This window comes from Diabrotica virgifera, chromosome 1, assembly GCF_917563875.1.
Source record: "Diabrotica virgifera virgifera chromosome 1, PGI_DIABVI_V3a".
NCBI classification, from domain to species: Eukaryota; Metazoa; Arthropoda; class Insecta; order Coleoptera; family Chrysomelidae; genus Diabrotica; species Diabrotica virgifera.
In genome coordinates, this window is record NC_065443.1 from 259,597,610 (window position 1) to 259,624,284 (window position 26,675).

The 26,675-nt window shown below is 32.4% G+C and overlaps 1 protein-coding gene across 1 annotated transcript; it reads left to right on the forward strand.

Annotated features, from left to right (window-relative positions):
- Window positions 1-2,515: 2,515 nt before the first annotated feature.
- On the forward strand, window positions 2,516-11,137 carry LOC114333129 (uncharacterized). The gene is made up of 2 exons (XM_028282958.2): window positions 2,516-2,643; window positions 9,501-11,137. Exons 1-2 carry the CDS (start codon window positions 2,596-2,598, stop codon window positions 10,980-10,982), a joined length of 1,530 nt encoding a protein of 509 aa, XP_028138759.2. The 5' UTR covers window positions 2,516-2,595; the 3' UTR covers window positions 10,983-11,137.
- The last annotated feature ends 15,538 nt before the right edge of the window (window positions 11,138-26,675 follow it).

The following is a 26,675-nucleotide window of genomic DNA, read 5'->3' on the forward strand; positions in this document are numbered from 1 at the left end:
GGTAGGTAGTTTTGTATGGGAACTAAATTAACCACATGAAGCTGGTTACAGATTTCAAGTTATTTGTCTGAAAGCCCTCCAAATTCATTAAGATCTTTAGTTTTTCCATCCAATATGCAAAACAAATGATGCAAAGGCAATTATTCATTGGTACAGAACAAACGAATCGGCCACTCAGCGGCTTATTTAGGTTTATTATTTCTATAAAAGCAATTACACCATTGTTAATACCGGTGTTAGTAGCAGTTCCATCAAATCCGACATCTGTTATATTGGAAATGTTCAAAAGATTTTCCTTTTGAAAATGCTCCATTATCTTTTATAGCTTCACCCGTTCCGGAAGCAGAAGTTATGTAAGCTAGCAAGCTTGATTCAGATTCCTCTATTATTGAAATGTGTTCTTCTGCTATAGTCAGAATGTTAAATTGTATTAAGGAATGAAATAAATATTTCCTATTAAATATTTCTTTAAATGTGGAATTCAAGTTTAAACTTTGCCAGTTCTAGTAAAAATAAACATTGGATTGTTGTAGTTAAAACTAAAATTATCTTGAAAGGGTAGTTTTAGAGTGTGTATTTATCATTTAAAATAGGAATTAAGACATTAAAATAGCTATTTTTTACCAAACCAAAATCATCAAAATTAGCAAAATTTAACTAAAAATTCTAATTTTCAACCCTTTTGCGGCACCTCTAAAAATATTTTGTTTGGAAAAATATTTTATTTGTGGCTTCACAATGGATATAGGCAACTTTCTATTACTATTACACATTGAAATTATAAAATCATTCTTTTCGTTCCACCCTACTGGACAGGGGCACACTATCAGTCAAATGCTCTTAATGTGGAGAGTCTTGGGTAATATAACTCCAACGTGGTACCCCAATCAATTGAAAATTCAGGCTATCGTGAGGCGCTTTAATCCTGTTATCATCTAGTGATTTGTCCGCATAACTAAATTACTTGCTTGGTACGCCCAGTTCGGAGACCCGAAGCCCAAGTGTTTGGGCCCTACATGCCCGTGTTTTGTTGGTTTTTGGTAAGCTTGCGCTGGGTTTTGTTAGTATTTTTCTGATTTTTTTTTTTATGGCCGAAGGCGTTTTGTGTTTTTTTGTGATATTTTTTTGTAGGATGTCTGAAATAAATGTCATAATTAGTATATACATAAATCATAATAACTGGGACCTACACAGTGCTGCGCTTGTGCACGTTGATAGAGCTACGAAATATCATATTTTATTCCTTTTATTACTTTTGTTTTCCTCTAGGATTTATTTTTATTTTATTTATTAATATATACTTTGATTTTGCCAGTGGGTAAAATCTTTCTTGTCCTTAGTCAATGTAATTACTTTTGTTTATTGTTGACACTCAACAGATTGCAAAATAAATTTAAATAAAAAAAAAAAAAAAAATTTATTAATATGGCCGCAGATGCAAGAAGTGGCTCTCTAATTGGAATTGGAGATATTCGGAATGATGGATTAAATCATTTTGTGGTTTATGTACCAGAAAAAAAAAGATGCGCACGGGTTGGACTTTGAAGACAGGAGAGAACAATATGCTCTTAGTTTGATATTGTCCTTTGTATTTACTGATTTCACAATTTTCATACCAAATAACTCTTAACGAAACATCTATCGTGTCCGAGCCTAGTGGTCCCATATGGGAATAGTTTTTTTCTCAATTATTCTTCCATTTACAAACAATTGTCTTCTTATCTCACAATAAAACACTGAAAACTTTTGTTTTCTGTACTTCCACAAAATTTATTATTTACAACTATGTGACTACAGCTGTTTCGGCAGAGTGCCTTTCTCAAGTGATATAATTTACAATGTGTTTGCCTTTTTAAGTCTCTAACTGAAGAGGTTGAGGAGTGGGGAGCTGTTTGTCTCGAGTTGGTCATTCAGAAATATATCTGTATTTTTCAGTTTATTAATTAATTAATTTTTTATTAATAAATACAGATATAATTCTGAATGACCAACTCGAGACAAACAGCTCCCCACTCCTCAACCTCTTCAGTTAGAGACTTAAAAATGCAAACACATTGTAAATTATATCACTTGAGTAAGGCACTCTGCCGAAACAGCTGTAGTCACATAGTTTTAAATAATAAATTTTGTGGAAGTATAGAAAACAAAAGTTTTCAGTGTTTTATTGTGAGATAAAATGAACTTCCATCAAGTTACGGTCGAATCCATCAATTGTCTTCTTACGTTTTGTACAGAATACTGTTACATTGAACGATTTTTAATAAATTTTTTAAATAAAATTATGTTTTTTCTTGGCGTGGCGTTAATGGGTTAAAACCCATTAGTTCGTCAGCGTATAAATGAGCCTGTAGGGGTGCTTGAATGCTAGAAGCTTTATTTTGGTACTTTTTAGTTTCTTAGGGAAATTGGTCAATATTTTAATTAAAATAAAATTTAATATAACCAATATTCCAAAATATGAACCTGTACAATAATTTCCTATTGTTTCAATTGTGATTAGTGGGTAGATATTAATTCTATACTCATCAATATATTTTTTAATCAAAACCACGCAGAATATAAGATATATATATATAAGAATGAGACAAATTATAAATGTTTAGTTGCCAGAAGATGAAGTCGATATTTTTTGTTTTCCTTGTGGTAAGTTGTTTATGTAATTTCTTTGTTAATCTATTAAATTCCCCACCTTCAATGATATTTCATGTTCCAATAAGTATGTGAGCATGGCTTGAACACCTTGGTTACTCCACGTTATTAACTATTTTTTTTGTGTCTGTTTTTCATTGTGCCTCCAGTTGTCATTACATCGTTTTCGTGGTCTTCCCACCGATCGTCTTCCTATAGGGGAACCGTATCTCACCATTCTTACCACTCTATTTGTTGTGATTTGAGTTACGTGGTAGTTCAATTCTCCTCTTATGTTTGCACTTCTAGCTCTGTCTCATGGTGTCTCATAATCGATTCTTCGAAGGGTTTTCATCTCTGCCGTTTCTAGCGTACTTTTGTCATCTCTGTATCAGGTCATGTTTCTGCCGCGAGTGTCTTTATTGGTCTGATGACTGTTTCATAAATTCTTCATTTTATTTCATTTCTTTTTCGACATTTTTTTCTCCATATTATTTAATTCAGGCAACTTCCCACATAACAATGATGTTCGCATCATGTTCAAAGCATATACTACCAACATTCGTCGGAGTATATTGTTTTTAGTATATGCGTAGTACATGCATAGCATATACCTTAAAAAACATCCTAAATTTCATGTTCTTTGCATATACTTCAAAGAATATTCTCGTACCGAATATACTGAGCACATTTGTGTACGTAGTATCTCAGAATATTCGTAAAAGTTTATTCTTGGAATATACCTTTACCGAATATTCTTTAAAAGTATATTTTAGTATATTCTTAACACATACTTATAAGTACATTCATAGAAGCCCAAATCGGGTTTTGGTGTCAAAATACAAAATACTACTAAAATAAACAAAAATGTAGTTGCTAAGTAAAAAAAAATCTTTAAAATTTGTCGCAAGGAAATATCTTCAGATCAACATTATATATCTAATAATGTTAGCTTTATGGATAATTAACTTCGTTATTTATAGAATAATTAATAAAATTTATGTAGATAGTTAGTATTGGACGAATTAATTTCTTAAAATTGTTTTAATTGTATGGTAAAAAAGTTTAAACATTAATTGTATCAACGAAACAAAAATGTTCGTTTTCATAATTGAAATGAATTTACCATTTCTAGTTTACCATGAGTATTTTTACATCGTTGGATTAGGTATATGCAGTTACAAAGAACTGAAAGAATACATCATCCACCATTTTTATCACCAGATCGTAAAAGCAAGTATTTATAAAAGATCGGATCGGAATTATATCGACGTAATATGGGCCATTCCCTTCAACTGCAAACGGCCAGTCTCATTCTGACCATTTCCTACCTGGATTGTACGCAACGGTAAAATATGAAAACGAAAACAGACATTTGTGGTGTCTAATTATGCAGTGTTGAGGATGAAGCGAACGATAAAGTATTAAAAGGAGTAGGACCATTAGGAACATACATAATCTCTTTATTTTGTTTGCGGTGCTTCAAAATATGATTCATTTTGGTAACTCAATATTACTTAAATAGTAGGTAAGGTTATAACATACTTAAGTATATAAATTTTAGTTACTTATAGGTTAGTTTAAAAAATATGATAATGTAATATTTATAATAAATAACTAAAATTTATAAATACTTACTTTTTAAGTAATATTGTAGAATGTACTAACTACGTTCTCATATGCAATTAGAATATGTAACTAGGTACTTAGTAGTAGAACCAGTAGAACCTAAGATGAGATTAGGTGATGCTGAAAACATACTTCTGAGCAATATAGCAATTCCTTGGGATATTCTTAAAAGTATATTCTTCCCAGATACTAAAAAGATGTACGGTAGTACGTTCTAAGTATATAAATAGAAGGTTTATAGCACATCCTTGGAATATCCTAAAAAGTATATTTTTAGTATATACTGAAAAGAAGTTCGGTAGTACATTCTAAGTATATACCTACATAGAACGTTTAAGTACTGTAATGTAGTATATACTCAGTATGTGCTCTGCACATTCCCAATGGTAATTACGCATATTCTCAGTATATACTTTTTCTGAAAAGTATGTTCTATGAATCAACTAAGAACATGAAATTGTTATGTGGGTTGCGGCTCTGTTTGCTTCATTCGCTTCATCTTTCATTTTTGTTTCGAGCTTTTCATAGCTAGATAGTGTGATGCTTATATATTTTAACTCCATGACTTTTTCTATTATTTGACCCTCCAGTTCTAATTTACATCTTGGTAGATTCGCTGTTATAACCATGCATTTGGTTTTTTTGGGGAAAATTACATGTTCAATTTTTTTGGTGGTTATATTGTTGTTGCAGTATATCGTCTGCATAGCAGATTATTTTAGTCTGTGTCACTCCCACTTGGTATCCTCTTTTATTTCTTATTTTTTTATTGTTTTATACATGATCAGATTTAACAACAGAGGACTTTAATTGGTTCACTTAGTTCTTCTTCTACTTTTACTTTTATTTTATTCTGGTAGATATTTTTGATCGTTTTAATTATACCTAGAGGCACATACATGGATAACGTCTTTTGATTAGACTCTATCAAATTCTTTCTTAGGACCCAGAGACATAAGAGATAGTTTGTTTTATTCTGATGGTTTCTCCTAAACTTGCCTTATTTTTAATAGCGTCGGAGCATGATCTTACCATCATAAAACCTTGTTCTTCTGCTTAAGCTATACTTTTATTCAGTTTGTTTGTTATCACTTTAGTTGTTAATTTTAATGTTATGTTAATAAATTAATTCCTCTGTAATTCTCAGGGTCCGATTTGTCTCCCTTTTTGAAGAGACGTATTAGGATGACTGATCTCCACTCTTGTGGTATTTAAACACATCCACATCTGTATTAAAATTTATTATTACCACAGCGCTGTTTCAACAGAGACCCTTTCCCAAGTGATTTATTTTGATTATGCGTCTACACTCTATCGTCTTTAACTGGATAAGTTGAGAAAGGGAGACATTTTTGTCTCAAGTTGGTACTATAGAATAAAATTAATATGTATTTTTTAATTTATTATTTCCATACATTCTAATAAAGGTAGGTTTAAGGTTTTTACTTTGAACATACAGGCTGTTTCATTAAGAATTGTCCATATGGTAACTGGAAAAACTTTAGCACAAAATACGAAGATTTAACATAAAACACTTAAGTAAAATATTCTTCCTTACCGAGATACAGAGTGTTTTAATACAAATATTGTAAAATAATGTTAGCCCATTGTTTTAACACCTTCCAATATTTTTGTTCAAATTTGACAAACAGTTCAGACATAATATTAGGATACTTTAACTAGCGTTAATAGATAGTTTTCAGCTGTTACCAGCGGCGTGCTCTAGGGATATATACTTACTTTTCCCCCTTTTCCCCCTCACAATGTATGCCACTGTCGTAATAATGATTTTAGCATGTTAAAAAAAAATACGAACGACGAAAAAATAGACTTGTTAAATAACAAATAGAGCAAATAAATCAAACAAGTTATATTATGCCTTAGCCCAATACTGGGAAAAGGAGAACTTGCAAGAGAGACAAAAATAAACATATATAACATAATAGTGATATCGAATGTGCTCTATGCAAGTGAAAACTGGATAATTATGGAAAAATAGTAAGAGCAGAATAAATGCAATGGAGATGAGGCATTTAAGAAGGATATTTGGAAAGACAAAATGGGATAGATTAAGCAACGAGACTGTTAGGAGAATGGCGAACCAAGAACCAATAATGAATATATTAAAAAAGAGACAAATGAATTGGTATGGGCATTTGATGAGGATGCAACCCAACAGAATTACGAGGAAAGTCCACGAAGCAAAGAACATTGTAAAAAGAAAAAGAGGCAGACCAAGAAAAAAATGGATACAGCAAATAGTAGAGGCGGGAAAAGTTAAAAGAAAATCACTCGAGGAATTAAATAAAAATAATGGCAGAAAACAGAAAAGAATGCAAGAGATGGGTGAGTGTAAATTAGAATAGCGATCCCAAATGCGACACTATTATAGGGTACAAGGAAGGGGAGAAAGAAGGAAAGAAAAAAAAATTAAGGGATGATACGGGGGCTGAGAGGGCGCCTTTCCCGGCAAACTTAAATATGACATAATGTCTCCCGCTTCAAGTATTAATTGACGTGTTTTTGAGTTTTTTTTTTAATCAGTAGTTCAAAAGTCAGTTAAGGTGGATAGATTTATCTGAAAAGCATTGTATATTAATCTATCTCCAAACAGTATCAAACTCTGCAGTATGGTCTTTTTTATTTCTTTTAACCCTGCTGTCCTGTTCGGGTCTATTTGACCCAAAAAATAATTTATTTCTTATTTTACAAATTATTACGCGGCGTAACGATTTGGTGTTTCGTGACTTTGTTACCTAAAATGAGGTCTTTCAATTGCATATGAGATAAACAATCAACTTCCTGATTTTTTTGATAAAAATGAAATTGTTACCCAGAGTACGTTCGGGTCAATATGACCCGCGTATTTAAACCGTTAAAATTTACCTGTGTATGTGTGTTTAGTTGGCAGTATTCTATATTGGCAGTACCTGTGTGTTTGTCAACCGGATATGTTTGTAACTAAAAACAGGTTTCTGCAAGCTAGAACTTGTAAAATAAACTGTAGTATAGCTGGACGATATTGCAAACCAAATTATAAATATGACCGACATGGACGGACAGCATGTCTTTGGAACCAACTGGAAAGACATGAATAAAGTTGGTTTCCAAGCATACATTGATCTTTTTTTTTAGCTCAAGTTTATAAGTCCCATGGTGAATCAACTAAAAGTTTGTGTAATGAAGAAATGAGTCGTAGTATATTTCAATCAACAATGTCGCTTGATATATTTACAAAAAGTTTGCAAGTAATACGTTTTGATAACAAAACTACTAGACAGGATAGGAGACTTTTTGATAAAATGCTGCAATACGTAAAATTTAGGAAACATTGGTAGAAAATGTACCAACATTTTTTAACCCTGATGAAAATGTTGCCGTCGATAAGCAACTAGTTGCCTTCAGAGACCGCTCTCCCTTCAAATGGTACATTCCAAGTAAGCCAGCGAAATATGGCACACAAGTTTGGGTTTTATGTAATTATGAACAGTAAAACTTCTTATGCTCTAAAATTGCAGATCTATACAGGAATGCGTGTGATATGTGACTTGAGTAGTGATTTGGAAGGCCACAATATTACGTGTAATAACTTTTTTATACGGTAAAATTTAGGACAATTTCTTCTAAAACAAATTAGATACAATGCCGGGGACTATAGATAAAATAAACCGGAGCTTACAGCAAAAATCGCGAATAAAGAAGTTCATAGCTCGTCTTTTTTGCTTCACGCAAGATATCACTGTTGTTGACAATATTCCTAAAAATAATAAAAATGTTGGTCTTATGAGTACTTTGCATCATGAATCGATGCACCATGCATCATTTTCATCAAATGAAAAAGCCCCAAATTATTTTAGATTACAATTCCAAAAAGGGAGCAGTGGATACTCTTGCCCTAAAAACAATAACAATACTAATAATTATGTTGTATATATCATAAACATATTTGTAAAATCCATTCTTTTTAGTACTGTCCCAGTTCTAAACTGAATTAAATTTTTGTAGATATTTGTTACTATGCTTTTTTGAAAGAAAAAAATACCTACCTTCTATTTTTGTTAATAAGGTTTAATTTACATTAACAACATAATTTTTGTTTAATTAACCATAATTTCTTGTTAATAAAGTTTTATTTATCACCATTAGCTTATTTTATTTCGATTAAGGAGGGTAAACCATAGTTGGGTCATATTGACCCGAACAGTACATTTGTGTAGTTGACTCGAACGGGACAGCAGGGTTAATTAAAAACTAGCTTATATAAAAGTTGATAGTGACCAGACTTGGTTCCTACAGCTTTGCTGAAAGCGGAATCTGGCTTATTCAATGGGGATATGTTCAACTATTCTGTGACGAATTCTGAAAAGGTGAAGCTTGTCTAATAGTTTATATTCCAAGCTGAGTGGGAGTATGGGGCGGCAGTTTTCTAACTTATCATTTGGTTAGCCTGGTTTCGGAATTGCAGTTGTCTTTGTTGGCTTAAATGGGAAAGGAATGTTGCCTCAGAAAAGTGTATCTGTATAAAACATCGCAAACTACTGTTTCGTGTATGCACCACTGTGTATCAGGAACTCAGGATTGATGCTGTCAAACCCAGATGCTTTACCTGATTTTATTTCTTTAAGCGCATGTGAGATTTCACACCTGTGTGTTTCATGAAAAATATTGTCAACTACTCCCTTGATGTTATGAAATACATTCAGCATCACCTGGTTTTCTAGGATATGTATTGCACCCTCTGTAGGAAATGATCCAGTGCCATTTTCGTAAAGAATCCTATTTTCTACAATAGGTATCTGATATATCGGACTTTTGCCTAATACAACGCTAACCCATCATCTCTAATTGGTATATCCAGCTGTTTTAGTTAGTATAGTTTTTGTATTTGTCGAATAATCGATATAGTTTTGCTTAAATCTTGCAATAATGTAACGAAATGCATATCTTAGACTGCATTGATATTCCCTTCTGTAGCACAGATACTTACTGTACAGGTAATTTTACTGTCAATGGCCATTACTATTTTGTATAATTTGGGTGATAATAGAAGTAGGTACTATGCATTGGTTTTCTGTACCCTTACACTGTTTTTTCCACTGAGAACGTTGACAACGAATTGCGTTATTTATTGAAATATCTGTTTTATAATGGATACAATTATAGCTTTATGAAATGTTTCTCATTTTATTCTTTTTTAATTGACATAACCATCCCAGTATATAAAAATTAAATGTTATTTTTAGGTGCTTTGTACAACTAATGTGGTTTTCACACATCACCCATGGTATCCTGATTTACCTAGGAACTATTATGGAAATTTAAGGTATCACGAAGATAGAAAGATGGATGGAGTGCATGATAGATTACAATCACGGTCCTATTTACCAGTCGACCACGATGCTTTTTCAGTGCATGCATTGTTTTCCATTCCTCGTTTAGCAGTGCCTGAGAAAGAATACATTGCAAGAATACCACTTCACAAAGTAAAAACACCAGCCCTTGTTTTACCTCAAGCATTACACCCTCTGCCTTATTCCCTAGTCGACCATGATTCTATTTTAAGACGCATAATTCATCCTGCCCCTTTACTTAGAAGTCCGGGCATTGTGTCTACTCGAATAAGCCCCTCATCCAATATTTTAGTCGACCATGACGTTCCTCCACCACTTCCAAACCACGACACTCTTCCAAGCCCTTATAACCGCATTGGACGATTACCAGGACAATTACCACGTACCAGGGTAACAGTGACAAGTTTAGATGATGCTCTTCTAAGATATGGGATACCTCTTCTTCGTAAGATTGGACGGGTACCACTTACGAAAGTCACAGGGGCAAAGTCACTCTTTGGACGGTCACCATATGCCAGGAGAACACAGCCAGATTTTGCGATGAACGATGCAGTAGTTGCTCCGTCTGATTTACCAGTTGACAATGGTTTTCGAAGTCATGTATTACGTTATCCTAGGATTAACCGACATATTCACGAAAAACACAACCACGACAAACACAACCATGCGCGATCATCCCCAGATATTGTGGCCAATGATGCACTGCACAACCACGTATCTGATCCACTACACAACCACGATACTCTTGTAAGACGTTCAATACCTACGAGTTCCAGGCTTGTGGGTTTTAGGCCTGTAAGGAGAAATCAGGGAAAGCGATTAGATGCTCATCTGCATGACGCATTATTAGAACTGTCAGATGATTCAGCAGTCAATCAAGATACTCTAATCAGGGATAACGTGTCTAAAATATTACCTAACATTCTACAAATTCCACTTAAGAGGGGGAAAACCTCAGGTCCTATTTTGTCTGATGCACCAGTCGATCACGACCACCAAAATCATAACGACCACGGCCCTCACGACCACGATACTAATTCCAGACATACGGTCCCCTCTTACCCTAGATCTAGAGATGATTCAGTAGCCGCCCTGTCTGATAATCACGGTCATCACGACCACGATGCTAATTCCCGACATTCGTTCCCTTCTGTCTTTATATCTGGAGATGATGCACCAGCTGCGCTGTCTGGTCATCACGACCACGATGCTAATTTAAGACATTTGATACCCTTTAATCCTAGATCAACAATCCCCTCAAGGCAGGACTTCGATGCTGTTTCATCTGATGCAGTATTACCCGGATCCCATTCCCTATTTGACAACGATGCCGTTCCAAGGTTTAGATTACCATCAAGGGTTGGGCGACGTTAACTGTCAACTAGAGAATAAATTCACCAATAACCACCATTCCTGAAAACTTGAAATGTTATTCTTTAAAGTTAACAAATGAACCCCATAATAATTATAGCTTCTGCAATTGTCTTTAAACTCTCTTTACTAAATAAAGTGTTTAATATGAAAAATAATCCTTTTTTTTTTTTATTTAAAACACAAAACCACATCAACCGCGCAGGGTTATTAGTGGATATGACAATACAAAGTATTACATTAAATATATAATACAATTTAATTTAATATTATACAATTTGATGTCTTTTAAATATGTTAACACTGATGAAACTTTTTTGGTGAGGATTGTCTTGAGGTCATCGTCTGTGATTCTATGGGATCTTCTTTCTTTTTGAAATTGAGGACACTCTTAATGTGATTGGCTTAGCTTCTAGGTCTGTTCTTACAAGGATGGCTACTCCGCCACTTGCCTGTTGTGCTATTCTATTTTTTGGAAAACATTGGTAGTTTTGAAGATTAATATTGTATTGCTTAAAATGGGTTTCTTGAAGACATAAGATCTTAGGGCATGTTTCGTTTATTAGAAGTTTTAATTGTTCTAAATGGGTGTAGAACCCATTGATATTCCACTGTAATATATAGGGGTTATATACTGTATATGAATGCCAAAATAGGAACGAATAATAGTGGAAGAGAAACTGTAATGGGGAAAGAAGGATTGGGACAAATTAATGAGAATGGTAACATGTTTATAGATTTCTGCACCCAAAATAGTTTAGTCATAGGTGGAAGTATATTTCAACACAAACGCATACATAAAGTAACATGGACATCCCCCGATGGACAAACACACAATCAGATTGACCACATAACCATAGATAAGACATGGAGGCACTCAATCTTAGATGTTAGAGCAATGAGAGGGGCAGACATAGGGTCCGACCACATGTTGATTAGAGCCAAAATCAAACTCAAACTAGCCAGAAGCAAGAAAACGCCAATGGAACAACGAGAAAGATATAACGTTCAGTGGCTCAAAGACGGAAATGAAAGTACTGAAGAATATAAGACCAAGTTAAGAGAATTATATAATAAAACTTACAACACAGAAAATGCCACGATAGAAGAGCTGTGGGATAAATGCAAGTATGTATATACACAAGCAGCAAAAGAAACGATAGGAATACAAAAAATAAGTAATAAACCATGGCTATCGAGAAGCACGTGGGAAAAAATAAACGAAAGGAAACTACTTAAATGTAAAATGCTACAAAATGATCTAAGAGATAGGGAACAAATGAAGAGAGAATATAGAGAGAAAGATAAAGAAGTTAAAAAAAGTGCGAGAAACGACAAAAGACAATATAACGAAGAACTGTTAATAGAAGCAGAAACAGCAGCAAAAAACAACGACATGGGAACTCTATATAAAACGACGAAAAAACTAAGCTCGCGCGGAAAAATGAATGTTGAGCATATAAAAGACAAGAACGGGAAAATGTTGAAGAATGAAAAGGAAATAGTTGAGAGATGGATCGAACATTTTAGAGAAGTATATGCCAACAGAATAATAGAACACGAAATAGAAAATGAAGAAATAAAGGAAGAACTAAGCTGCACCGAATCGGAATTCACAAAAAAAGAAGTAAGTAAAGCAATACAACAGCTGAAAAGAGGGAAAGCAGCTGGAATAGATAACATTACCACAGAACTACTGAAAGCAGATAGAGAAACATCGGAAGAAATCCTGTATATACTAATAAACAGAATATGGCAGGAGGAGAGAATACCTGATGATTGGAAAAAAGGTATAATTGTAAAGATACCCAAGAAGGGAGATCAAACGAATTGCAACAATTGGAGAGCAATAACACTACTTTCTACAGTGAGTAAAGTCATGACAAGGATGATACTAGAAAGAATGAAAGAAACTATAGGCCAGTTGTTAAGACCAAACCAAGCGGGCTTCAGGAGTAATAAAGCATGCACAGATCATATTAACACATTAAGAAACATTGTAGAACAAACAATAGAATGGCAGAGCAAAATCTATATAAATTTCATTGACTTTAGACAAGCCTTTGACCGGATTAACAGAGAAAAAATGTGGGAAATACTAAAGAGATATGGAATTCCATTAAAATATATAAGAATTATCAAAATGTTCTATGAAAACTATACCGCACAAATCATGCACAATGGGAAACTCACAGAACCAATCAACATAGACAGTGGAGTCAGACAGGGGTGTATTCTATCTCCAACAATATTTTTGATCTTAATTGACTGGGTCATGAAGAAGGCAACGAAAAATAAAACAGGAATTAGATGGAATGCTTTCGGTCAGCTTGAAGATCTAGACTTTGCAGATGATATATGTCTGGTGTCCGAAAAAAGACAACATATGCAGAAAAAAACAGAAAAGGTGACAAAAGAAGCAAGAAAAATAGGACTAGAGATTAACACAAGAAAAACCAAACTTATGAAGATAAATACGGAAAGAGAAATGGGTATATTTATTGAAGGAGAAGAAGTAGAAAATGTACAGAAGTTTTGCTATCTGGGAAGCATAATTGACGCTAGCGGTGGAATAGAAGAGGAAATTAATGGAAGGATAACTAAAGCCCAAAATGCGTTCTATATGCTGAAGAAAACATGGGAGTCCAATAAATTAACAACCAAAACCAAAATCAGGATATTTAATACAAATGTAAAGAGCATTTTGCTATATGCAGCAGAAACTTGGAAAATAGAGAAAAAGATTATACAAAAGGTTCAAACATTTGTAAATAGATGCCTTAGACGAATATTGCAAATATATTGGCCAAATCGGATAAGTAACAAGGAACTTTGGAGAAAAACTAATCAAGAGCCGATAGCCAAAACGATAAACAGACGCAAATGGAAGTTTATTGGACACACATTAAGGAAAAATGAAGATGATATAACCAAACAAGCCCTGGATTACCAACCAACTGGAAAAAGAAAACAAGGCAGACCAATGACATCCTGGAAAAGAAATATTACCAGAGAGCTAGAAGACAATGGGTTAACATGGAAAGAAGTGAAAGCCCTGGCCAGAAACAGAGATGAATGGAGGGGGACTGTAGAGGCCCTATGTTCCAAATGGAATCAAGAGGAGTAAAGTAAAGTAAGTAATATATAGGGGTTAGATTAGACATTTTCGAGTTCTGACTGAGAATGTGTTTCATCGGTCTCTTCTGTGGAAGAGAAATTTTTGGGGCTTAGTTTCTTTCTTAATCGAGTTATATTATTCTTTAATTTTGAATTGTGGGTATAAGCGTGAACAAAATTAAGGATCTGAATTAATTCGGCTGTTTCGTTCGAATAGTTTTTTGAGGTTATTTCGGGATGTTTTGCGTTTAATGTGTTTTCGAGAAAGTCACATATTTCGTCGAAGTTAAGGACAAATGGTGGTGATCTGTTTGCGATTTTGTCTTTAATTGTCTCTAGGGAAAGTAAAAGTTCATGTCGAGAATTTCTTTTAGACGTTTTTGTTTTTTTCTTTGATTTCCTTGTTACTGGAGAAGTGAAGATATGAGAATCGGTCTGTGTGGTATTTTCGTTGATTTCTGGAGACGATGAGATGAGCCTTTTTGGATGTTTTGTGACGTTTGGAATAATTTTAGGTTGTGTTATTTCTAATGGAGTAAGATTGCTGATCTTGTTGGAAGTTGATGATGTTGTTATTTTTAAAGTGTTTGTTTCATTTGTATTATTTGTAGGTCTTGACATGTCGTCAGTTTCTATGGTAGATTCTAATTGGTTATTAGAGACCTGTACGTCTGGGATCTGATCTAATATGTTTTGGGAAGATGCTGGGTGATCGTTAGAGGTGGATATTAAGGCTTTGTCAGAAGGTTTTTGTTCTGTTTGGTTATAAGGTAGATTTGTTATATATTGTGTGTTTTGGGAGGTTTCTGGAAGAGCTTTAGAAGTGGTTGGATTAGAATTGGTTGGGTCAGGATTTGTTGTATTAGAAGTGGGTGGATTAGAATTGGTTGAGTCAAGATTGGTTGTATTAGAAGTGGTTGCATTAGAAGTGATTGTATTAGCATTGTCAGGACATTCTGTTTCCTGGTGACCAATAGTCTTGCATTTTGAACAGTTGAATCCTTCTATAGAAAGGTATAGTCTGTAAGTGGTATTATCATGAGAGATCATGAAAGAATCGGGAATGGACATATTTTCTAAAGGTGTGATAAATGTTTGCCTTCTAAAACTCAAGACATGGCTGTATTCGCTTTCAGGCATTCCTACCCTAAGAAAAGTCATTTTAGAGACGGCGCTTATACCCATTTTACGTAGTTTTTGTTCAATTAACGTGGTTGGAACAGAAGGACCAGCGTTCGATATTATCAGTCTTTGAGCTGGAGTGATAAGTCTTCTTATTTCTACTTGAGTTTCTTTTATATTGACGTATTTGTGGGAATGCAGCAATGAATCAACCATATTTTTAGAAGAGAGATATATACATATTCTATTATTGGCTATTCTGGAAGCGAAAGATACGTTACGTGGACCAACTATTGAACCGACGGCTATGATGTACTCTTGAACTTTGGTTCCTTTAATACTAGAAAGAACTATGGCTTCGTCTTTTGTTGGTTGTTTAAACGTGTTAACAACACTGGAATATGAGATGTGAGATGTAGTTTGTGTAGTGTTCATGGTGTTATTCGAAGTCATGTTTGATTAATTTTGGAGACGTTGCAAGGCCGGCCCTGTTGCCGGTTCAAAAACCGGTGTGGATCTTGGCCCAAAACTGGTCCTATTTATATTTCTTGGATATTTTATAGGTTATATTATTATTAATATAAATATAATAGATGTGGTTTTTGGTACTCACGTCAGGTTTGCGGGGTTTACATGGTGTTTCCACTATAACAATGTGGAGGAACTAACAAAATAATTTTAAACTGTGTTTTTATCATTTAAAAACTGATAAATATCGCAGCGGTTTACAACGTGATGTATATTATCATTGTCAGGACCGTACTCTATCAAAAAATAATTCTTATTTTTGTTGTATAAATAGAATAAAATTATATATAGATGGTTGTTTCATTTTATCTTTGACCAAACGTCATGATTTATATTCAAACAAGTTAAATCAAAACATAAAGTGAAACATACATCGATGTGTCGACGGCGATGTGTCGACGTATTAATATCATTGATGTAATAATTAATTGATTGGTTGACTTACCTGTTAAGGAGGGACAATCATAATTGTCCTATCTTACATTTCGAACATTTGTACTTATGGTAGTGGTCTTTTCGGGCCGCTGATCACAGTTTAAAGAAGCAGAAGAAGAAAAAGAAGATTATTAAGCTTCTTGACAAGTGACGACCGCGCATCACTGTTTTTTTTATTTTATTTTTATCGCACAAGACATGGGTGGGTTCAAAAGAATCAATGGGGGGGGGGGGGAGCGTACAAATGTTCGAAATGTAAGATAGGACAATAATTATGATTGTCCCTCCTTAACAGATAAGTCAACCAATCAATTAATTGTCCTTCACATAACATTTCGAACATTTGTACTTATGGTAGGCTGTTGAAAGATTAAACAATATTGTGCGATAAATAAACAAAAGTACATTGCAATCCAAAAATGAATAGTATTTAGCAAATTTTTTTTTTTTTAGAAACTTTACACAAAATATATACACATACCTAACTAACATATTAGAGCAATTATTAATTAAGATTCATGTTTATATTTTAATTATATGAGATGTATACCTTCAACCAGGTACAAATAAAAATAATAAAAAAATTAATGTTCTTACTAATATTAGTAACCCAAACATGTAATTATAATTACAAAATGGATAACAAAAATAAACCAACCAAGAAGCATACAATTACATGGACTCACCAGACAATACGGTTTTGCAAAGAATCCGTAATGTTTTGCTAGAGGTTTATTATAAAAAATATTGAATACTTGAGAATTTTCTGTCCATCTCGCCGTCTCTCTAATATCTTCTAACTCCCGCTGAGGTAGATGCATGTCTGACACTATACACTTTAAAAATATTAGTGTCTATATTTTTAATTTTAAAAAATGTTATATCCATCTACTCAACGCCTGGGTAGATGTTGCTTTATACGTCTCTTTTTTTTTAGTTATAAACAAATTTTCTTCTGATTGAGGACGAATGTTTTAGAAATCTCTAAACACTCTTAACTGTGTTTTTTGTTTTAAATAGGTTGATATTTGTTTATTTATTATTATTATTATTTTTTGGGGAAGTCTTTATCCTATGTTATATCAAAATGTCAATTTTATCTTGATCCATGAAAATATTCTGAATTTTTATTAGGTACAGAGTTTGAAACCTCTGAGCTGAAGTGAGTGCAATCAACATTACAAGTTTGTAAGTAAGATCTTTCAGGGAAAGGCTTGTGAGACGAAATAATGTTTCTAAATAAAGTAATACTGGTAGAGGGTCCCAAGTTAATTGATATTTGGGCAATTAAGGTTTGAGGTTATATATACATTTGTAAAAAAAATTTAAAAATGTTTTTATAATTTTCTAGGATATCTTTTATCAACGCCAATGCAGCACTGTGAATGTTTATACGAGCTATAATTATAATCCTGTTCTACGATAGATTTAATAAAATTAAAATTTGATAATTCATAAGCAAAATGGTCATTATTTTATACTAAACCGTCACCATCTCCTGAAAACTGTATCATACAGATTTAGTGATTTGTTGTAATAGACGGGATGGAATCCTCAGGAATGCCTTTTCTTAAAAAAAGCTTGCCTGACAAGAATATGGAAACCCAAAAGATGTCCTGGATATAAAAGCCCAAAAATAGTTCTAGATTAAATTTTTATCAGGTCCATAATTTTCTTTTTGGTTGTGTAAGGTGTGGTGGTCAAAGGTTGTGACCAAGGCTGAAAAACATAAAATTTAAATCCATGCCAATCTAGAGTTAAGGCATTGGCTTTCTCTTATCCGGGGTCAGGGTTCCAAATTACAAACCTTGCACATTTTTTTTTAGGATATGTGGCAAACATATCGATTTCTGGAATAAGAAGCTGCTCAAAAATTATAGTAACACAATTATCACTTAAAGAATACCTACTCTGTTTCTATTTTTAAAGATCTTGATTCCGAGTTAGCAAAAGCATTTTTTTTACTGTAATAGATGCAAAAATAATTTTTAAATTCCTATTTTCACAGAATTATTAAACTTATCTGCAAATGTTGAGTACTTTACACAACTAATCTTGTTAATGCAAGACACAGCTGTTGCGTTATTTATTCCTAGCAAAATGTTACAAGTCCTATATTCGTTGAAAAAAGGATTTCAAGCCACTATATGCTGCTAGAAACTGAAGTACATTTATATGTAGTTGTTGTTCATGACTCCAAAAACCATGAGTTTTGTTATCAATGCAGCATACCCGCCATGCTAAAAGATATACATATGCATCGCAAAATATTTCAAGTACATAATTGGATTATTTTATATTTTGCTCACTAATTGGTATGTTATTTAACCACCAATTGTAATCGTTTTTAAGTATTTAGGTATGGTCATTTTAGTGTTATAACTATTAGTTTAAGAAAGAGCAAGCTACTTTTCTTTTTTATTTATTTATTTTTTTTTCCATATATAATTTCCATATATATTTCCATAAATTTTTCTGTATAATTTTCCATATTTAACTTCCATAAATAGACGAACTGTTACAAACTGGCCTATTAAGGCTGCAAATGATCTTATTTTACATGTACTTTTATTTTTGATGTTCTGAATACTATTAGATATTTTTTTTTGTCAGCAGGTGCAAAATATATCAGGTTCAAATCAAACGTAAAACCAAGAAAAGTTATATTTTGTGTGGGTGAAAGTATACTTTTCTTTATTTTTTTTATAGTAAATCCAAGGCAGAAAAAACATAGAAAATGTTTAAACAATATTTTCTTTACATTTTAAATATGATTTTGAAATTGGTAAATGGTCATCTAAAAAATTGACAAAAGTAAAGCCTCCTGTTATTAGATTATTTAGGGTTGGTTTTAAAGTTTTTGTAAATATAAAAGCCGAGATATTATTCAAACCAAACGGTAAACAGTTTAATTAATATAAAAAAGTTCTGTACTCAAATTTTAAATATTTTTTAGAATTTTAATGAACAGGAATAGCAAAATAGACTACTTTTAAATCTATTTTTGCCATAACCCTTGAAAATGAGCTTGAGGACTGACCTATTATAGTCTTCTAGTTTAAAATATGTGGCTTCTATAAAGCAATTTAATTGTTTTAAATTCAAAACAAAATCTCTGATTTCCGTCCTTTTTGGGCACAAAAAACTACGAAGAAAGGAATTGTTCTTTTGTATGTGAAGAAGGAGAAATAGCTCCCTTTTCAAGTAATTTTTTTTTATAAGTCATACGACCAGTTTGGGTCTATGAGAACTTTTGGTGCTCTCTCTTCAGAGGGCGTTGTTTTAAATAAAATATTAAAACCTTAGACCCAACTTAAAACTTTCTTATCTGAAGTAATCCCTTTCCATATTTTAATACAGTTAGCCATATTACCCTATTAATTTTTATTGACCTTTAGTATGACATCCTGGTTGTTCTCATTTGCTTTTGGTACTGATGTCTGTTCGATTGTTTGTATCTCGATGCTAGTAGAGGGTGATTTGAGTACTGAATTTGTCCAAATCTTGGTCTGCTCAAGGTTGGATTGAAGTTTAAACGCTGCTGATTAAAGTTGCTAGATTCTGAAAAAATTCTTGATGGATGCTGAGTGGAAACAGCAGATTGGCTTTGTGGTACAGTCTTTGGATAAACAGTGATATTTTGTGGCTTCGTAATAGAGATGACTTAATAAAGCTGATTTTGTATCTTCAATATTTTTGACAAAACCAAACAAAAATTTATTGTAAGTACACTTACTAACTTTGTAATATCAAGGTAGATGATAAAAATCAATGCAAAATGTGCAAAAAATAGTTAAATATATTTTATTCTATTCTAAACTTCTGGGCTACTATAAGTAACTCTGCGAAATAGGAGCAGCTCAAAATAAAGATTTTTTGGGCTACTAAAAAAAAGTACCCTCTTCTAGTTTTATTGTTTGAGGACAAACCAAAAAAAATTTAATGTAAACAGTAAACTTACTACCCTCGTAATATGAAATCTAGGCAAAATGTGCACAAAGTAGTTGAATAAATACATTTTATTGTATTCTAAACTTCTGGGCTACATTAAAGTAGGTACCTCGGAGAAATAGAAGCAGATAAAATAATCATAAAGATTGTCTGGGCTGCTAAAAAGTACCCTCTGCTGTAATTTTATTGTTTGAAGACAAACCAAACAAAAAACTTGGTGTAATTAAACTTGCTTTTAATCTTAAATCGAAGTAGAATTTACAAAAGTAGTGAAATAAATATAATTCTATTGTATTCCAAACTGCTGGGCTACTGTAAAATACCTCTGAGAAATAGAAGCAGATAAATTGATCATAAAGATTGTCTAGGCTACTAAAAAGTACCTCTGCTCTAGTTTTATTGTTTGAACACAAAACCAAACAAATAATTTAGTGCAAGTAAACTTGCTTGTAACGTGAAATCGAAGTAAAATTTACAAAAGCAGTTAAATTAATATATTTTGTTCTATTCTAAACTTCTGGACTACTGTAGAGTACCTCTGAAAAATAGAGGCAGGTCAAATAATCATAAAGATTTTTTGGGCTGCTTAAAAGCACCCCTGCTCTAATTTTATTGGTAAACCCTTTATTTTATTCTATTTTAAACCTTTGGGCTATAATTTTATTGTTAAACCCCTAATAATTTAGTCTGTATTACTTTGGGCTACCTTAAGGTGCCCTTAGTGACACAAACAATATAAATTTTTGCATAATATCATGTCTGTCGGGCATTTTGCTACAAAATTAACATTAATAGGAAAACCAGTGCAGTGTGGCAACATAGCGCGTGTTACATCTCTGTGTGTTTTGACAAATACTATTGACGTTTTGAGTATTTCGAATAGGGAAGAAGGCGAGATATAGTAACTATGACAACAGAGAAAATATATTGATAGCAACAAAAAAGGACCCCAAGTTTGAATTTGATTAAAATTGTCATTTCGTAAATACTAAATATTTATAATAAACTTATTTATTTACAATAACTTGGTCTTTTGGGATAAAACGCAAAAATAACATATAAATACCTTAACCCTACCAGTTTCTGTTGCAAATTTTCATATTTCCGCCTCTTTCGGGATACATAATTATTCTCTGATGACTTTTGTGGTATTTTAAACACTTTCTAATAATTTTTATAAAACTATTTGGAAAACACTTGTGATCAGTACACGCACAGAAAAAACAGTGATGCGCGGTCGTCACTTGTCAAGAAGCTTAATAATCTTCTTTTTCTTCTTCTGCTTCTTTAAACTGTGATCAGCGGCCCGAAAAGACCACTACCATAAGTACAAATGTTCGAAATGTTATGTGAAGGACAATAATTATTAGGCAACGGCTATTATCCCGGTGGAAGTATTTGATAAAGTTATTTTATTGAAGTGTAAAATCTTTTTTACTATTGGGAAGATTGGTGGACTCAATATTATAGGGCTTGAACATCATACGGATTAGTATTTAGAAAGATTATGATAAAGACTATTATTTATAAAGATAAATATAGAACGGTAATAAATAAATTAAAAAGAAGTCACAACAACCACATTAATAGTGTTAAGAAGAGTTAATATTACCTAAGGTTGTAAAATACAAAATTGTCAATAAGTGAATTACATAAAAAACACTTATAGTCATTAAGGTACCAAGGGTATTGTAAGGATAATAACGCTTGAGGTCAATGGTGTATAGACCGAGGGCCTTCGGCCCGAGGTATATACGTTGAAGGAGCGTTATTATTATAATACCCGTGGTGCCTTCAACGTTTAATATCCGAGTAAATTATTCTTTGTATGCAAAAAATTTAATGAATTTTGAATTAATTAATTTTCAAATAAGTACAGTTGCCAGAAATAGTCGTAACGTAATTGTGGCAACCATAGTTTTACTTAAAGTTTTATTTGTCAACTTGACAATATTTAACTCGTTATTTAAATCTAATAGGCCATAAGGCGTTATTTTTATCGTACCTAATAGACTTCGAAATAATATTATTATTTGCCAAATAATAGATCAGTCGGACATTAATATTTTTAATACATCGCACCTTTGGGAAAACATTTACAAGTGCAAATTTTTCACATATTGAGTTACCAACACTACGATATTAGGTTTGTTCTAGCATGTAGTTTGTGTATGGTTTGACACCAGATTATTGTACTGCTTTACTGCGCATGTTCAATCCACAAACTAGTTACAAACTGTTTTTGTTAGAACGCTTTTTTAGCACAGTAAATACCAACGTCTAATTGTTTGTTTTTATTTATAATTTTGAGGTTAGATTGGAAAAACTTTTCTTATAAGTATCAAAATTTTCAAGATTTATGCTAAATATTGAAAATTAATGTTATAAACGTAAATAATGGTAAGTAATATAGTCAAAGCATATTACTTTCATTTAAAATTTATAAACCTCAAACAAATAATTCCTCTGCGCAAGTCACATACTGAAAAACCGAACAACATCCGCAAACTCTTTTGACCGTTTGAAACTAGTTTCCAAACCAAAATTTTCTCTCGTTAGAACGCTCGACTAGTAGTTTGAGACTAGTAATTTGTGTGCTAGAACGCCATAAAACAAATGCGCATGCTTTTGATAGTTTCAAACTGTTTGAAACTGATGCTAGAACAAACCTATTACTAATATTCCCTTTGTCTGGGGACCCAAAAGTCAGAATTGCAACTCATCCTTTATTTAACTGAAATCTTATATTTATTTTTTAAAAATATCAAACCAAATAAACTTTATTGATTTATAAAACCAAGTAATATGCGAATACCCAATAAACAAGACAAATGCGCTAATGTCGCTGTCATTGAAAATTATAAACATCAAAATTCATTGTAAACTAGGAATCAACGACATGTATTGTTTATCCTTGTTTTACTTTACTTTACTTGTAGTCCAGTCGGGTTAGACGAATAACAGGCCTAACCTTGCATTAGGAGCTGCCCCAAATTTTATTTTTCTAATCTTTAGGGAGGGTCGATAGTAGTGTAAATTTAAAATCTCGACTGAATTTCGCCGTTGCGTTAGCCGCCATCTTGATTTTAAACTAGAACAGTTTTTGTCCAATAGCTCCGCCATTTTCAACTTTTCGACAAAAAGTATAACAACCAAAATTGTTGAAAATTTGATTTTCTATAATTTCTATTAAACAATTTTTTCGTTCGGTCGATATTTTCCAAGATATGGAGGAAAATATTGACAGTTAAAACATATTTATTGAATTATTCCGTTTATTATTAGTTTTACGACAAAAATGTCCCTATACAAAAATAGAGAGAATTAAATTCTACACAATTTTGATCTCTTTAATTTTTTTGCTAAAATTAATATTTAAGGTAGTACGTATGCGGTAATGGCGCGAGCGTAAGACCTCATTGATTTTATAGCCATTGTTTTTGTTGAATATCTACGCCATTTTCAACTAAAATTGTTCAAAATATAATTTCCTACAATTTCTATTTAACAATTTTTTTCATGCGGTTGATATTTTCCGAGTTACATGGGAAAATAATAAAAGGTGGTGGGGGGAGCATAATTATTGAATTGAATCTTGTTTCCGAGCTGCCCCAAATTTTATAATTCTATCCTTTAGGAGAGATCAATAGTAGTGTAAATTTAAAATCTCGACTGAATTTCGCGGTTGCATTAGCCGCCATATTGATTTTAAATGAGAATTGTTGTTGCATAATATCTCCGCCATTTTCAACTTTTCGAAAAAATGGTGGGAAAGAAAATTGTTGGAAATACAATTTCCTACAATTTCTTTGGCACAATTTTTTTATGCGATCAATATTCTCCGAGTTAAGGGGGAAAATAGTGGAAGCGGAGGGGAAGCATAATTATTGAATTGTCTCATTTATTATTAATTTTATGACATAATTGTACCTAAACAAAAATAAAGAGAATTATATTTTATACAATTTTTGAAACTTCCAAAGAAACATCAACCAAACTAAGTATATAAAAGATATAAATAATAACTTATATGCATTAAGTTCACTTAATTTTATTAACTCGCGGGTTTTATTGGTTGAATTTTATTCGGTCGATATTTTAAGTTTTATGTCAGCCAATATATTGTAATATTTCAACAATTTTTTTTAAATTTTGGACCCTATTTTTCTATTTTCCTATTTCCCCCCCCCCCTTATAGACAGGCCACTGGTTCTCTCGAAAAATTATAGTAAATCGTAATTGCAACAATTTCAGTTTTTACACTTTTTGTCGAAAAGTTGAAAATGCAGAGATATTGAACAAAAACAACTGCTACAAAATCAGTCAGGTCTTACGCTCGCACTTTTACCACGTACGTACTATCTTAAATATTGGTTTTATCAAAAAAATGAACGACATCAAAATTGTACAAAATTTAATTCTCTTCATTTTTGTATAGATACATATTTGTTGTAAAACTGATATTAAACGAGATAATTAAATAATTCCATAATTATGCTCCAACTGTCACTATTTTCCCCTCATAACTCGGAAAATATCGACCGCACGAAAAGAATTATAATAAACGAAATTATAGAAAATCGGATTTTAAACAATTTCAGTTTTTAAACTTTTTGTCGAAAAATTTAAAATGGCGGAGATATTGAGCAAAAACCGTTCTCGTTTAAAATCAAGATGGCGGCTAACGCAACGGTAGAATTCAGTCGAGATTTTAAATTTATACTAATATTGACCCTCCCTAAAGATTAGAAAAATACAATTTGGGGCAGCTCGTAATGCAAGGTCAAATGCTATCCCGACTGGGCTATTGAGATTTCTATGAAGGAGCGGCGTAACTTTACGATACTAGTTCCTGTGAGTAAACAAGCGACCTAGTATAAAAGGTAATTCGTGAACAATTATTCCATGCATGGGCAATGATAGAGTGGAAGAACATTATCGTATCATGACATAAACGTTTATATACGTAATGATATTATAAACTGTAAAATATTATCTACTGAGTCACTGGAAAAAAGCTCACAATTGAGATAGGTCATGGAATTACATAAATAGGGCTTATAATCAATTGTAATTTGTTTCGAGCTTCTGTCATATGTGTCGTATAATATTAATATATTTACGTCATACGTTATTGGTACATACCAATGATACAAACCAAAGACGTGTTACGTAGATATATTAATATTAGACGACACAGACATAACAGAAGCTCGAAACAAATGACTGTGAACGAAAAGCCCTATATACGACTCATTTAACCATCACTTTTGATGTGATGATATTATGATTTGTGTGAGGATATGATTTGTAACTGTCAAGGTAAGGTTTAGTTAAGACTTCAATTTGAACACGTATTTGTGGAAAAATTAAATAAAAAGTGATATTTGATATTGAACTTATTTACCAATATTATTTCTAAAGCCCTAGGCCTTTAAGATAGCCCTAGATCTTAAGGCCTGTTGAGCTTAATAAATAAATTATTTCTATACAAATGTAAACGTAAATAGTGATTCGCAAAACAGCGTGAATAAAGTTGATTTAAGCTGGTTAATTAAGTAAATCTCGAGCAGTAAAATAAACATATATCAAAAGTCCACTGCTGAACATAGGCATTCTCCGCTTGTTTCCAACTCCGTCAATAATGCGCCGCTTTCATCCAGTTTTTATTTACTTACTTACTTACTCCGTAATTTGCTTTTAAAATGTTCAGATCCAGACCTGATTGTTTATAGCTCTCACTCAAGAAGTGTTGTGAATCTTCTTGACTAGAAGCTAACAGTACTGTGATGTTCGCATATCGGAAATTATTTATGATTTCTCATTCTTCATTTTAGGAAAGGGTATTTCTAAAAATTCCATCATGTCTGCTAAAACTATATAAAGACCTCTTTAACATTGTTCGTGCAGTAGTAAAGGTTCCAAACCATTATTTTTAGGTTTTTACTTAGACATGCTTAGACCTATAATATTCACATCAAATGTGTGTACCTATATGTGTTTAATAGTTATTTATGATATAAGTGTTAAAAGTACACGTTTACGGCACGCATGTGAAAGTTTGCAGAATGAGAGAAGCGAGTGCCTTAAAAATGTACTTTGTAACATGCATATCATACAATATTTTTTCTACAAACGTAATTACAGGACAATATCTACATAAATTTTACTTGAACTTGACTGACATTCCATTTTTATATTTTTTTGACATTATATCAAAATTGCCTATAGCCTAATAAAATAAAAAAAAGTCAAAATGTAAATTCGTACAGGTTAAAACAAATTTTATATCAAAGTTTAGGTGGGTGCAAAAGATATTTTCAAGAAAGTATTCAAATCATACAAGGGGATCATTGTTTAAAAAATTAAAAAGGGGTCATTTTTGCAAAAAATATACTTTTTTTATTGCTGAGGTAATTCACTTATTAATGAAGGTCTATGGGATTTTTTCTGCAAAGTTGAAGGGTAAATATTTCACATAAGACTTACTCAATTAAATTTGACCCCCTATTTATTTAAATAATTGTACATAAAATTTAAAAA